At 39.1% G+C, this 14,885-nt stretch overlaps 1 protein-coding gene across 2 annotated transcripts in view; it reads left to right on the plus strand.

The window, feature by feature from the left end:
• Nucleotides 1–994: 994 nt before the first annotated feature.
• Nucleotides 995–14,885, plus strand: part of tafa1b (TAFA chemokine like family member 1b) — a 204,259-nt gene continuing 190,368 nt past the window's right edge. The window contains exons 1-2 of one of the 2 annotated variants that reach the window (XM_088338701.1): nucleotides 995–1,487; nucleotides 8,131–8,255. In XM_088338701.1, coding sequence (XP_088194827.1) covers nucleotides 8,132–8,255 — 124 coding nt within the window. In that variant the 5' untranslated portion in view covers nucleotides 995–1,487; nucleotide 8,131. The remainder of the gene's footprint in view (nucleotides 1,488–8,130; nucleotides 8,256–14,885) is intronic. The other variant, XM_088338700.1, reaches the window with a different exon arrangement.

Consider the following 14,885-nt stretch of genomic DNA (forward strand, 5'->3'; position numbering starts at 1 on the left):
CACTGATCTATTCAGGACTTCCCAAACTTTACCAAAACGGGGGTTTATTTGTTACTCTTTTTCTTCCCCATCTCATGTGCAGACTTTTTTCAATTTAATTTGCCCCCAGATAAACAAGAGTCACTCAGCTTGTCTGTCTGTGCATGTGGCTACCTCACCAAAACATAAAAAGTATATTTACATACATTTAGATAAATAGGAAACCTTCAGTAAGTAGTGTTTGTGGACTCGCCTAAGTTGTAATAACGTGAGCTTTGCTGTAGGAGGGACAGCCAGCGTTGTCCTAATGACTGGGCAGAGAGCAGCTGATGATTTTTTTGGGCTGTTTTGAATATTTGGTATGGCTATTCTTTCTGCTGCCGTGCTCCCAGCATATCACACGATAATGTTAGTAAGTTCTCCACTGTGGCTCTGTGGAAACTCTACGCCGACAACGGTCATTCTAACAATTGCAACCAATGTGGAATTTCTTTCTTTTCCCCCAGCAGAAAGTCCCCGAGGGATGCTCATATGCTCTTTCTAGTAGATGCAATGGGGACTGGCCGTAAAACACGCATCAACACTCATCACTGCGAACAAACCCGCTAGAATGAGCATATCCAGCTACTAATGGACCGTTCACTGATTGCGATGCTCCTATGAGGCACTCTGCCGCCTATTAAACGTCCCGTGCCTGGAACATATTTCACTCCAGAGCCTCAAGTGCTTGAGGGTGATGTCGGGAAGGGCATATCCCCTCACCCTTTGCCCACACCCTCTCTGATTTGTCTTTGTTTTTTTGCGCTTGGATAGCTTTAAACACATTAAAACAGGCTTGCGCATGAAAGACTGGCGCGTCAGGAACTACGGGTTATCAAAGCACGCTTCATTTGCGGATGAAGATATGATGCAGAAATGGGCAGTCTTACTTTAAGGCATTCAATTTAACTCTCTCTCTTTTCACTCTCCAGTCTATCTCTCCCTCTCTTCCCAGCTGGGCTACGTTGTAATACACGCAAGCGCTCGACAGCCTCTCCGATACAGACTCCCTACTTAGTGGCTCGGAGGGAGGACTGAAGCTCACAGCTTCTCAATGAGGGGAGGCAGCCAAGAGAAGACAGAGCAGTCATTCCTCGGGAGTCCTCTGCTGCATGCGTGACGAGGAGGTTGGGGGGGAGGAAAGAAGCTTTCAGTCATCACAACATAGGAGTTATACTGGCGGAGGGCTGGGACGGAGGAGACCAGAAGAGAGCTCCACGTGTGATGCTGATGCGAGAGTGACACAATGAGCCATGATGGGTGATACGGACCTGAGGCTGATCCAGCTTTGGGGACTCTCCGTGGTTTTCTGAAGGATTCAAAGGAGGAAGACGTACCATTCGGAGCAGGAAAGGACCAACCTTTTGGAATCGTGTGAGGACGTCTAAGATTTCTACAACATGGATGAATTCCAGGAGTGAGTGCATAATTCCATAAGAGCCTGTGTCCTCCAAAAACTTGCTGCTCAGGTAAGAGTGTATTTTTGGGGAAGAAAATAGCACACTCTAAAGACAGTTGGGTCAAAAACAGGACTAACCCTATACTTTGATCAATTTGAGCTATATTTCTGAGTTGTTTTACAATGTATAAAAAATAATCCGGACATTTTATACGACTGTATAAAATGGACCAATTTTGGTGTTATTTCAAAGCCAAAAACTATCTGGCAGAATTATCTCAGGGTCATTTCTGCAAATTATCACAGGACGTTGGGGCATATCAGTATTGGGTCAGTCCATTTTTGAATTATGTTTTTTGTAACCCTTCTCTTTTAAAAATGCATTATACCTTTTTGGTGAGCTTTCAGGAGTGTGCATTTCCATCACGTAATCCACATTGACACCTGTGCAGGTTGTTTATGCATACGGTGATTTAAATTGGACTTATATTTAAAAAAAAAAAAAATCAACCCAATTATGAGGTCGGTCCACTTGTAACCAAAACCAAGTTATTGTTGACCCAACTGTTTTTAGAGAGCAAACACCTGTCTTGATCCAATCATCGTATTGTTTTTGAGTTTTTTCCAGTTTTAACCCTGGTTTATTGCAGATATTACGTTTTTCAGAATAAAAAAAATAAACCTGTGATCTCTGAAAACTAGTAACTGCATGACATATTTTTTATTACTGTTTTGTCAATTAATAATTGTAATTATCATTTTTTTGCACTCGTTTACTATGGGACCCCCTAGGCTGGTGGAAGCAAAAACACAATAACCATGGAAACTAAGCTAGTGATTATCAAAATATAAAAAGATGGCACACAAATCACACAATACACTCACATTGTCTCTATATGCTATAGGGCAATTTCATTTTACAACTGATATACTATTTAAATTATTTGTGGATTGAAAACAAATGTTTTGATTCAGTAAGGTTTTTGTCACCATTTTCCATTTCTTAACAATATAAAAAAAGTAAAAAAACTATATCTCCCCTCGCTTATCCCCATCAGGATGAAACGGCTGGAATAATGTACTGCGAAACCTCATTTATCGTGAGGGTTACATTCCAACTATGACCCGAGAAAAATGAAATCCGCAAAGTAGTAACCTTCATTTTTTTGATAAATATAGGCTGATAAAAAACTCTATTAAACATCGGATTTCTTTTAACAGGCTCGAGCATTTGTTTAAAAACTACAATTACTGTAAAAACCTTTTTTTTTTGTTTTTGTTTAAAAATGACTGCTCCATTGTCAAATAATAATACGTGTACTGTTTACCCAATCAGCATGCAGAACACAATGGATACAGCAGTATACTGATGTAGCGAGAACGTTATAGCAAGTGTTCACTTAATGTTTTTTTTTAGAAAAAAACAGATCAGTTACTATGTCATTTTGACATCCTTGGAGGTCTAAATCTTTTTCTCTGGAACAAAAAGACGCGAGGCACAGAAAGCTTGAAAAATGACGGCTGGTTGTTTTCTTTAGGCCTTGTGTATCTCCTTGATTATTATTCATTTATGTGACTACCTTTTCAAGTTTTTCAAGCTGAGAGTTGCTATTTTTGTTCTTAATTAGCACGAAGGGCTACCTGTTTGATATGCTTTTCCAAAATGGCAACCTCATCTTATCTCATCTCATTAGCTGCACCGCTTATCCTCAGTAGGGTCGCGGGGGTGCTGAAGCCCATCCCAGTTATCTTCAGGCAGTGGGCAGGGAACACCCTGAACTGGTTGCCAGCCAATCGCAGGGCATACAGGGACAGACAACTCACTCGCTCATTCACACCTATGGACAATTTGGACCGGCCAATTCACCTGAAATGCATGTTTTTGGAATGTGGGAGGAAACCGGAGTACCCGGAGGTAACCCACTCAAGCACGGGGAGAACATACAAACTCCGCACAGGAAGTCTGGAGCTGGATTTGAACCCACGCAGGAGGTTCCCATGACTTGAACTGTGCCGCACATGCGCTAACCACTGCGCCGCCGTGCTGCCCAAATGGCAACCTATCATCTCATTACTATGTTGTTACTATACTATCAATAGGTTCAATGTTGTCATATCAAAGAGTAGGCTTGAAATAGTCTCACTTAACCATGACACATTCATTCAAGTTTAGACATAGTTTTATAGAAAATCACAATGACTCATCACAGGTGTGTTATTTTCAAAACCAGTCTGTAGGCTATTCAGGTGTTCTTAGAGGGATACCTGGTCCCTGTGGGCCACGTTGATGACCCCTGGTCTGAGGTAATAGGCGACTATTTAGAGATTCAAAAGATCTCAGTTACTTTGGCTTAAAAGGCTTTTCAAGAATGAGTTATTCTACGTAGATGTAAAAAAAATAGAGCAGTTTGTGTATAACGATATGATAAAAGAGGCTTTTGTAATCGCCCTAATTTTTGACGAATGATTTTAAATGATACAAAAACGTCTGTTGAAAATATTGTTTTCTCCAAATTATGCTAATGATCTTACACTTTCTTCATCAATAACACAGTTTTAATATCAAACCTTTCATTCTCAATTGCAGGTTGATAGGAGTCAACTTTCTAGAGAATGGATTAATATTGATTAAACATCAATTAACAAATCAAGGCTGATCCCCTTGTTCGATTGTGTACCCGTTTAGTGCATTAGCTATGATTCCATTTTGGTTTGCTATGTTTTTCCTAATGCCTTACTCATCCACAATCCAGTTTAAAAGAGTATGCAGACTCAAACCAATAAGACTTGGAACAGACGGTATCTTTATTAAATCGGACGTCGGTGGTGTCTCCATACGTCAAGACAGTTGACAGAAGACATCAACTAAAGCTTCTTTTTACATAAAGTTCTGGTGTTATTCAGATGGCACATATTCTATCAACAGAACAGATTACATCAAAAATAAACTTTGTTTTTGTTAACCTTTCAGATACTAGGTTTCCCTTACTTTCCTAGTACAATAGACCCTGGGATACAACATTGATCAGCTCTGAGTTGGGGACTGCAACAAGGAATTTTCATATGGCGATGGAGATAAACCTTTGGTAAATAGCTAATGTACTTGAAACTTCAGGTAAACAATTTAAAAACATAAAATAATAAAATAGTATATTGTAAGTATGACTCATGTGTAAAACATATTTTGGATTAAATACCACTATAAATGAATATACCAGTGAAAAGAAAAATTCCATTTTATTCATCTTTGGTGTGACATAACTTGAGCTGGTTAAGTGGAATCGTGGGTGTATGCATATGGGTTAGAACAGGGCTGATTAACAATGACAATTATCTTAAATCTTCAATTTGTGAGCATTGTCATGCCCTTTGGAGAATTTCTTTGCTTTCATCACCTTCTTGCTTTTAATAATAGTCCAGATTGTTGGTTCATACCCATATACATTTGCAAAGGAGGCGTTCTTCATTTCTGTGGATCATTTCAATCTCCTTTTATTTGTGGACATGTTTTTGCTTCTCCCTTTAGCGTCACTGCAAAATAAATAATTACAGTTTAAAGGAAATACCGTATTTATTGCTGACTCAATAGGTCTGCACAGAACACACGTGATTCTGAACTGAACAAAGAATAAGGCATTGTGGGAAGTAGTTCAACCAATAGCATATTGGCATTCTAACAACACAAACCAATATCTGACCAGCATTTTCTTTAACATCAAACAGGCATTCCTGAGACATCATTTGTATATGAACGCACCAAAGTTTTGATTTTTAAAGATTTTAGGAACACACAATAATTTGTTGTTGAAGTATAATAGTGGGGAAAGTGTCATACAATCTTATTAAGAATGTAATTTTTCAAGGCAGGGACGCCGGATCCCTGGGTTTTACTGTACTCTAAATTTATTGAAGACTCTGAATGGTCCATTTGACCGTGACCAGTGAAGCTACATAGCTTTATACTATTCTCACTTTAAATAGATTGTATAGATTTGAATGTTTTTTGAAAAAAAAAAAAATAAAATAATTCTAATTTCGTTAAAAACAGCCACACTTACTTTGGGTATTGGCCCAATACTAACACCTGGTACCAGTACTCGCCAATCCCCAAATACATTTGTATTCTTGTTTTCAGCTGTATCAAATCCAGTGTTTGTCTCAGTATTGCAACCCTTGAAAAAAAATACCAAACAAATATAAAATAAATGGCCCCAAGTCAGGTGGAATAGGCCAATGACACAAAAGGGAATTGAAAATTGGAGGATGGAAGGATAAACACAGGTTGCATTTTAAACACGTATTTACATAAATACATAAGCAATGAAAACGAAACAGTGCCATTCTTCCTCGCAAAAGGCAATCGAGCAATTGATATGCTGTTGACGTTTTTTGGCCGATTTTGGAGTTAAATGTCACTTATCATTAGAAATTTGGGCTTTAACTTCTACTCCTAAGTGGCCCTGAGTTTTGAGTGCACGGTAAAGGTCCTGCTACTGTACTTCCTGCTGAAGTTGCAAATTGTCGCTTTTACCCCGCTCGGATTTTGAGCGTTGTCAGAGTAGCTGGCTTTGTCTCACTGCGAGTCAGCTTACTGTCAGAACTAAGGCCAAACTTAGACTTACGTCGGCCAGGTTCTGAGTGATGCTGATGATTCGCATTGCTTCTCACGTTTGCGGCCAAAAATTCCGCTGCATCTTTTCTATTTTTGCCCCTTAAATAACAACCTTGCTACCATGCTAATTATCTACCTTTTTATGTTTATATATTTAAGTACTTACCAACATACTTAACTATCTTCCGATTTCCTTATTTACGTACAAATGTACTTACTTACCTACCCACTTATTCATTAACCCATCTACTTTATCTACTTATACACAAGTTACTTTGCCAATTACTAACTCAACTACCCGCTACTTTCTAACTTGCCTACCTAAATTAGTACCTATGTGCGTACCTACCTTCCTATCTACTTACAGTACATACTTACCTCTTTTCACCTACCTACCTACCTACTTACCTACAGTGGCTTGCAAAACTATTTAGCCCCCTTGAACTTTGGGACCTTTTGCCACATTTCAGACTTCAAACATCAAGATATAAAACTGTAATTTCTTGTGAAGCATCAACAATAAGTAGGACACAATCATGTAGTGGAACACACTTTATTGGATATTTTAATTTTTTTTAATAAATGAAAAATGAAAAAGTGGGTGTGCAAAATGGTTCAAAATTATTCTACCTACTTACGTACCTCCATACCTCCATACCCACTTACTTACCTATCAACTTATCTGCCTGCCTTTTGACCTAACTACCTGCCTAAATAGTTATCCACCTACATACCTACATAGTTACGTACTTACCAACTTACCTACTCATGTAAATATTACTTTCATAAATACCTACACACCTCCCTACATACAGGGTTGGGTAGGGTTACTTTAACTGGATTACTTTCAATTACTTATGAATTACTCCATTACAATATATGCTAATAAAAGACAAAATAAACTAAATATGAATAAAATTACAAAATTTTGTGCAGGCTTGGGGAGTAACGGAATACATGAAACGGCAAAAATGATGTTGGCTAGCTGTTTGGATTTATTTTCATTTTGTTTCTGTCGCATTTGATGTTAGTTTTGCCGGAGATCAAATAAATCAAAGCCAGGAGAGAAAGCTTACCACGAGTTGTGAGTCATAATTTAATTCATATTTTGTTTCTTTTGTCTTTTATTAGCATATTTGGTATTGGAGTAATCCAAAAGTAATTGAAAGTATTCAAGTTAATGTAACCCTACCAAACCCTGCCTACATATCAACGTACCTAACCAAGAACTTATCTACATACTCACAAATCTATTCGCAACCTACCAACAAAGTTACCTACTTACTTGCCTACCTGCCTGCCTACCCACCTACCTATCTACAGGGTTGGGTAGGGTTACTTTAACTGGATTACTTTCAATTACTTTTGGATTACCCCAATACCAAATATGCTAATAAAAGACAAACTAAACTAAATATGAATAAAATTACTAAATTTTGTGCAGGCCTGGGGAGTAACGGAATACATAGAACGACAAAAATGATGTTGGCAAGCTGTTTGGATTTATTTTCATTTTGTTTCTGTCGCATTTTATGTTAGTTTTGCCGGAGATCAAAGAAATCAAAGCCAGAAGAGAAAGCTTACCACGTGTTGTGAGTCATAATTGTATTCATATTTAGTTTATTTTGCCTTTTATTAGCATATTTGGTATTGGAGTAATCCAAAAGTAATTGAAAGTAATCCAGTTAAAGTAACCCTACCCAACCCTGCTTATCTACCTACCTACCTACCTACCTAAACAATGCACAGAGTTGTCCTGCATAACAATGAAACTCAAAACACGATTAAAATGTTTTAGCGAGATAAAAGTTTAGCAATGGTAGATTAAGGAGATGTTTAAGTTTCATTTTTTTCTTGTGTAAAATTGTGAAGAATAACTTGAACGACATCCCAAAAGAAAATCAATGTAGAACTTAATGTTTAGTATGAATAAAAAAGCAACGTCCCTGAATGTTATTTTCCGACAAAACCATCATTGCTTTAAATCTCAAAGAAACAGTACACGTATATTCTATATAAAACATTATCAAACCAAGAAAAAATGACTACCTATTTTTATAACTTATTGCATAATAGCGATTCCCCTGTGTTCTCCCCGCAGAATGTCCTGGTTTTTGGCTATGTGGCTCGGGCTCAGCTTCCTGCTGCTATGCCAGGCTACGCTCTTCCAGACTATCCAGCAGCATCGCATGGCCCGGCCCGGTCGCACCGACATCCTCACCCTGGGTAAGTAAGCCGTCACGAGCTTGACGCCGCCTCGCCGCCATCCGAAAGGTGTGATTCCTACGCCGGCGCTCCCCTTTTGTGAAAGCAGCTGCCCCTGCAATGTGTCAGGATGATTCGCGGCGGATGTTTACTGTAACATGGTGATTCACCACGCTGGCGGCCATGCACAATACGCAAAGACCAATGGTGACTAATTGTGCTTATAATTTGCTTCCGATTCACTCCTCCTCGGATATTAGGCTGTTTAGAAAAGGAACTAGTGGTAGGAATTGCGGCTCTTTTTGGAGACCTGGCTCACTAAAGAAAGACGACTTTTTGGGCTCTGAAACAGCTCTTCAGATAGTTTTTGTTGCTTTTATCCATGTATTACTAGTTATTGTGTGACATAATTCACAAAATAAAGCAAAATAGACAAATGAGACTAGACTAAACAAAAGAAAACAAACTAAATTAAGAAAGTAAAAAGAGTAAAAAAGATATTAAAAGGAAGAAAAAAGCAAGTACATAAAAGAGAAATAGAGAAAAGAAGAAAAGGAGACGAGAAAAACAAAATAAAACCCACAAAAGACATGATTTCTGAGGCCCTCTATCGGAACATTACCAATAATAATGTAACATTGTTCACAAAATAGGTTTTAGAACCATTTGTTTGCTGATTTTTTTGTCATATATTGGTTGTGTTCTGGTCAAGACTATTTTTTGCGATTTTCTTGTTGCATTTTGGTCGTTTTTTTGTCATATTGCGGTCGTTTCCTGGTCAGTTTTTGTTAGTATTTTGTGCAATTTTTGTTTGTACGGATCGAGCCCAAGAAGACAGTTTTAGGTTACACCTAACAAAGGCACCATGGAATACGTATTAGTGTCGGATCATGTGTCAATTATGGGCCACGCAAAAAATTATGGTAGCGTATCCCAGTGGTAAATTTTAATGGCAAGAACTTCCTACTGAAAATATAAGGTACATACTATTGTCATTTTTACCCAACTCCAATATGGGGAGAAATGTATGTGAAAAATATTCAAACACATTTTTTCAGATCCACAAATATATGTTTTCAAGATCTAAAAAAAAATGTCTTGATAAATGCACAAGCAAAATAAGAAATCGCTCATAGGAATCTCAGATATATTTGTGGCCCTGCAAAATGCATTACTTACACCAGATTTTTTCTTTAAATGCTATTTGAGAAATTTGAAAATCACAGGTAGCAGATCGCTTGGAACGCGGAAGTGGCATTTCCGTGGCGAGTGAAGGCAGTGTCGAGAGCGGGAGAGAACAGGTCGATGGCCGGGACAGTGGAGCAGAAACGCAGAGTTCAGAGAAGGAGTCGGCGCCGGGAATCAAACGGGAGTCAGGACAGGATAGAGTCAGGGTCAAAAAGAGCTTGCCTAGTGTGCGGCTGAGGTTCGCAGATGGACTGACAATGGATGACAGGGAGACGGGGGTTTGAAAAGAGATGAGCAGCAAATCGGCGTCTGAGGCAGTTGCCAGGTAGAACTCTGGGAGCGGTGAATGGCAGCGCGTACTATATTGTAATTTTGAGTTTGTATCCTAAAACGTCTTTGTAACTGGAGGCAATATTTTACCATTCAGGTACTTTTTTAACCTGAAACATTTGTTAGTAAAGGAACCATCCATCCATCCATCCATCCATTATCTGCACCGCTTATCCTCAGTTGGGTCGCGGGGGTGCTGGAGCCCATCCCAGCTAACTTCGGGCTGTGGGTAGAGGGACACCCCGAACTGGTCGCCAGCCAGCCGTAGGGCACACAGGGACAGACAACTCGCTCGCCCATTCACACCTAGGGACAATTTGGACCAGCCAATAAACCTGACATGCATGTTTTTGGAATGTGGGAGGAAACCGGTGTGCCCGGAGTAAACCCACGCAAGCACGGAGGGAACATGCAAACTCTACACAGGAGGTGTAAAGGAACCGCTGTATATGAAACATTTTTGCTGCCTAAAATATTTATGCTGTGTGTATCGAAAATGCAAACTAACCCAAAGGGTATCACGGATCTAACGATCATGGAACCATTTATCAATCCATCCATTATCTGCACCACTTATCCTCAGTAGGGTCGCGGGATTGCTGGAGCCCATCTCAGCTATCTTCAGGAAATGGGCAGGGGACACCCAAAACTGGTTGCCAGCCAGTCCCAGGGCACACAGAGACAGACAAGTCCCTCGCTCATTCACACCTAGGAACAATTTGGACCAGCCAATTAACCTGAAACACAAGTTTTTGGGAACCGGAAAGCCCGGAGGAAACCCACGTAAGCACGGGGAAAACATGTAAACTCCACACAGGAAGGTTCGATCTCATGACGTCAGAACAGTGCCGCACACGCGCCAACACCCCAAATGAGAAATCGGCAGCAACTGCACCCTGGGTCTACTTGGCAAAGGACTAGGAGCTTGAAGCAAAATCCCCCCATTAATGCACTGCTAGCCAAAGGAGCTTTGATCTGTGTGCCTGGGATGGAAATGACAATTATGTTCCCCTCTTTTGTAACGGAAACCTTTGGCAATTAAGCCAGACGCCTTCTGCACTGCAGGGGCAAGCAAGCCTTGGCAGATTTAATTCTCTGATTATGAATGGTGTAAGGGGGAGTGTTACGGCTAAGGGGAGAGCTTTTTTAGAGGAAAGCAGAAAGGCTTTTCTTTAAGCCCCTCACAATGAACGTTCCATCCCTCGCCCAAACGTCAGACATTAGCGAGGATTCTCTTCCCGAAGCCGAGCGGCTGTTTAACAGACGCTATCTTCGACTTAGCTCTCCCTGCGCTATGCGTTGCGTTTGATGCGAAAAAAAACAAACAAAAAAAGCCAAATCCGGGCCTGTTTTAGAACGTCGGTGACGTTCAAGCAGCCAGACATAAAACTGACTTCCAGTAGTGCGTCTATGAAAACGCTGACAAGTGAAAAGCCAAATTATGAGTGAAAGTTTCTGCTGTTAATTGGGACAAGAAGTTGATGTATGACCGACTGAGAGATCGGAATCCATTTGTTAACAAGATAAAGAAGACACATATCGCTCTATACTGGGGGGGTAAATATGGTGAATTTTGGTGCCCTGTCACGGAGTGGAAGGGGTGAGGTGACCGGACCAGAACGGAGGCAGGAGGCAGGAAGGGAGAACTCAATTGCGTGACGATCCAAAAACTTTTATTTACCAAAATAAAAGTTGTCCATAACTCAGGGACAAGACAGAACAAACAGGCTTTAACAAAACGTGCAAACACAGGCTTCTTCCAACTCAACTAAACAGGACAAGGCATAACAGAACGGACAATGTGTATATAATGAGCCAGCCCCCGCAAAACCCACAATCCAGCCTTAAATAGCAGACACGCAATTAGTTTCACTGCTTCAGCTGGTGCCCAGGGGGCGGGGCAGACCGGTCGCCAAGGCGACCATGACATGTCGATTCAAAACAAGTAAATACACTGTAGTATTAGTCGATTCTGATTCAATACCGATACCTTTTCCTCGGAAATATCATGATTATTCAATAATTAAACTCCTCCTTTTTTGAGTTAGTTAATAATTATGATAAACACACACGCCACATGCTATTAGGTTATAATGAGCTACAGGAGCGATGAGAGACTAATCCATTTTTCCAGCCCCGTCTTGAGTGTTCTTCAATTTTTTTCAAGCTGAGGTTTTTGATATTTTCCTTGCCCTGATATAGGTTTCACATCAAGGGATGCTGTAATGGTGGTCTGTGCAGCACTTTGAGACTTTTTGTGATTAAGACAAAGACTACTGACAATACAAAAGTTAAATATTTTATCTAGTAAATTTAGCAGTATAAAAACAAATATAAGTACTTATATTATGACTGTTTTAAAACAAAAGCCAAAAGAGCCAAACCCAAAAAATTATAATTGTTACAAAAATACAAATACGGGATACTGTGACACAATCTGTTTATCCTTTGTGTTTTTTTTTTTTTTTTTTGGTAAAAAGACGCAACAAAAAAGGAGGACAAAAAATGACTTAAACACTCTCCCGTCATTAATGGTAAAAATCCACCACAGTGCCTCCTCCAAAAGTGGTAGAAAAGTGCAAATGCACTGCCTTCTAATGGGTTAACAGGGAGCTACTTACCCAGCGGGGTTTTCCTTCCCCATTTTTCGACCGGTGGCAATTCGAGTTTGCAGCCAAAAATGTACAAGTACGTGGAAGCTTTAGTAAGTGTCTTTTGAATAATGCAGTGGTCCCAGAAGGAAACAGCGAGGAAAAAAAATAGCCTCCTTTCTAACTTCAGCTTGAATCCAGTGGAGTCCTCCACGATGATTTTGTCTGAGACCTCGCCGGAAGTTTTCCTCTCTAGCCGTACTCTACACTAGTGGTTCTCAACTGGTAAGTTGGGGCCAAAAAGTGGGTCACTGACCCATTTTTTAGTGGGTCACAGGCGTTTGTCTTGGCAAAATAATGCTGAGAAAATAAAATAAAATTACAGAGAGTCAACAACACTATTAAAAAGTGGATGGGGATAATGTCCTGCAAATGCAAATTCAAGCCAACTATTTCACACCACAGAAAATTACCAGTGAAGCTTGTTCACACATGTTAACCATTGTCAAACACAGATACAGCGGAGAATATAGTAGATATGGATTTTACTATATTGATGATAGTTAGTCAAGTGAAACATTTTGGATTTCATTAAAAATGTATGTGTATATTTTACCACTAGATGTCACTGTATTGCATAGTGCAACCGAAATCAAGTGTTAAATAGCACAAGAAAATAATACAAACTACAGAGATTCAAAAATCGCCAAAAAGCATAATTATTTGATTGTTTGCCAAGTGTTTCACGGTCGAATATAAAAAAAAAAGATGAAAAAGCTTTTTATTAATAAGAGAAAGAGAGGGGAAAAAATAAAAAGAAAGAAAAGATTAGTTAAAAACAATAGAAAAAGTAGTGAAAAAAGTGGAAAAATAAAATAAAAAAAATGCAAAAGACATAAAAAATAGCCAAGAAAAAAGAACAGAAAGAAAGACAAAGGAGAAAACAAGTAAAAATAGAAAACAGAAAATAAATTGAAAAATAAAGAAATAGCTTAATAAATGAGAAAAATACAGGAAAACAAAGAGGGGATAAATACATAAAGTAAGGGAAAAAGGAAAAGGGGAAAAAATAAAAGCGGAAATTAAAAAGGAAAAAAGGTGGTATAAAAAGAAAAAAAGACGGGTTTTTTTGGTGGGGTGCTGGGTCCTCAAGTAAGCCCAGTGTAGAACAACTTCTCTACACCCTTTGCGTAGTAATGCAGAATTTCTTTTTCCACCGACAACTTTGCGATTTGACATTTTCACGGATCACCCGAGGATGTCAAAGCTTTGGTCGAATTTGATCTTTTTAAAGATCAAATTTGTGGTATATGTCACAAGGCTGATTTGAACCGAAAGAGTTATTACGAAATAAAAATACCAGAAGGACACCCAGCGGGTTTTATCTAAGAAAAAGTTTTCTAATGACGATGTTTGTGTTGTGGGGACACAGTTAGATATTTCACTCTCTTAATCTGCCCGGCTTCCGAGGGATGAGAGTCAATCACAACTGGATGCTCAGCCTTTGCCTTTTTCTTTCTTTTTTTTTTTACAAATTGCTGCTGGGCAACGTAGAATCGACGCAATTTACAGTATCATGCTTTTTCTCTTGTGGAGGATTAAGCCAACATCAATCTTACTCTGCTGTTGAGTGCCGCTAACCAGAACTGCTTTGGCAAAATTGAAATGCTATGATGAATATTTGAATTAGAATTGATTTTATGATTCCAAAGTGTCTCCGGTTTCACCGAGGCAAGTAGAGTCGGATATAAATAGATGCCGCTGCGTGGCAACTAAAGGACAGATGCTTTCTTGTAGAACACATTGGTCCTTGTGCTTTGACACTCCTTTAAAATCCAATATGTTCCTGTTCTAATAGCAGGATGACTTTGCTTTTGATATTAAATCAATAGATGTGGGATCACCAATGTGGTAGTCCATTAAGAACATCTTGGTAGTCCGCAAACCAATTGTGAAAACAGCTCACCTGTGATGGGTCATTTGATTTCCAACGAATATTAGTTATAATTGATGAAGTTGTGGATAGGGACGGAAGGTCACAATCTCAAATTTTTGGTCCATCTGAGCAGGAGTGTTGGCAATATGTCCTTCTAAATTTGGATTTTTTGGGCAAAAAGGCGTCGCCAATTTCCACTGGACACCTAGAATGTTTCTCAGGAAATATTATGCTTGTACTTATATAAAACTGGTGTGGTTGGAAAGGAATAAAGAAAAAATAGAATAATTCAAAAGATAAGCGCACACTTTACCCCATGCTATGGACCTGTGGATCACATGACCTTATTTTGGTTTAGTTAAATGGTATTCATCTATGGATTGTTTTCCTTTTGCAAGATATGTGGGTTGAAAAACAAGGGTGAATTATTTCAGTCCATGGACTCTAATACAGATAGAATTTTAGTTTCATTTTATTTTTATTTTTTGATGTAATCACTGTCAAAAACTTTGCATGTGCTTCAGTATAACTTCGACGTAAAACATTTTAAGACTTTCGTCTCAGGCAATTGCTCATTTCTTTATTAAACTTTATTAAACGGGCTGA

This window comes from Urocampus carinirostris, chromosome 6 (genome assembly GCF_059441175.1).
Source record: "Urocampus carinirostris isolate Australia breed hairy pipefish chromosome 6, RoL_Ucar_1.0, whole genome shotgun sequence".
Classification (NCBI taxonomy): domain Eukaryota; kingdom Metazoa; phylum Chordata; class Actinopteri; order Syngnathiformes; family Syngnathidae; genus Urocampus; species Urocampus carinirostris.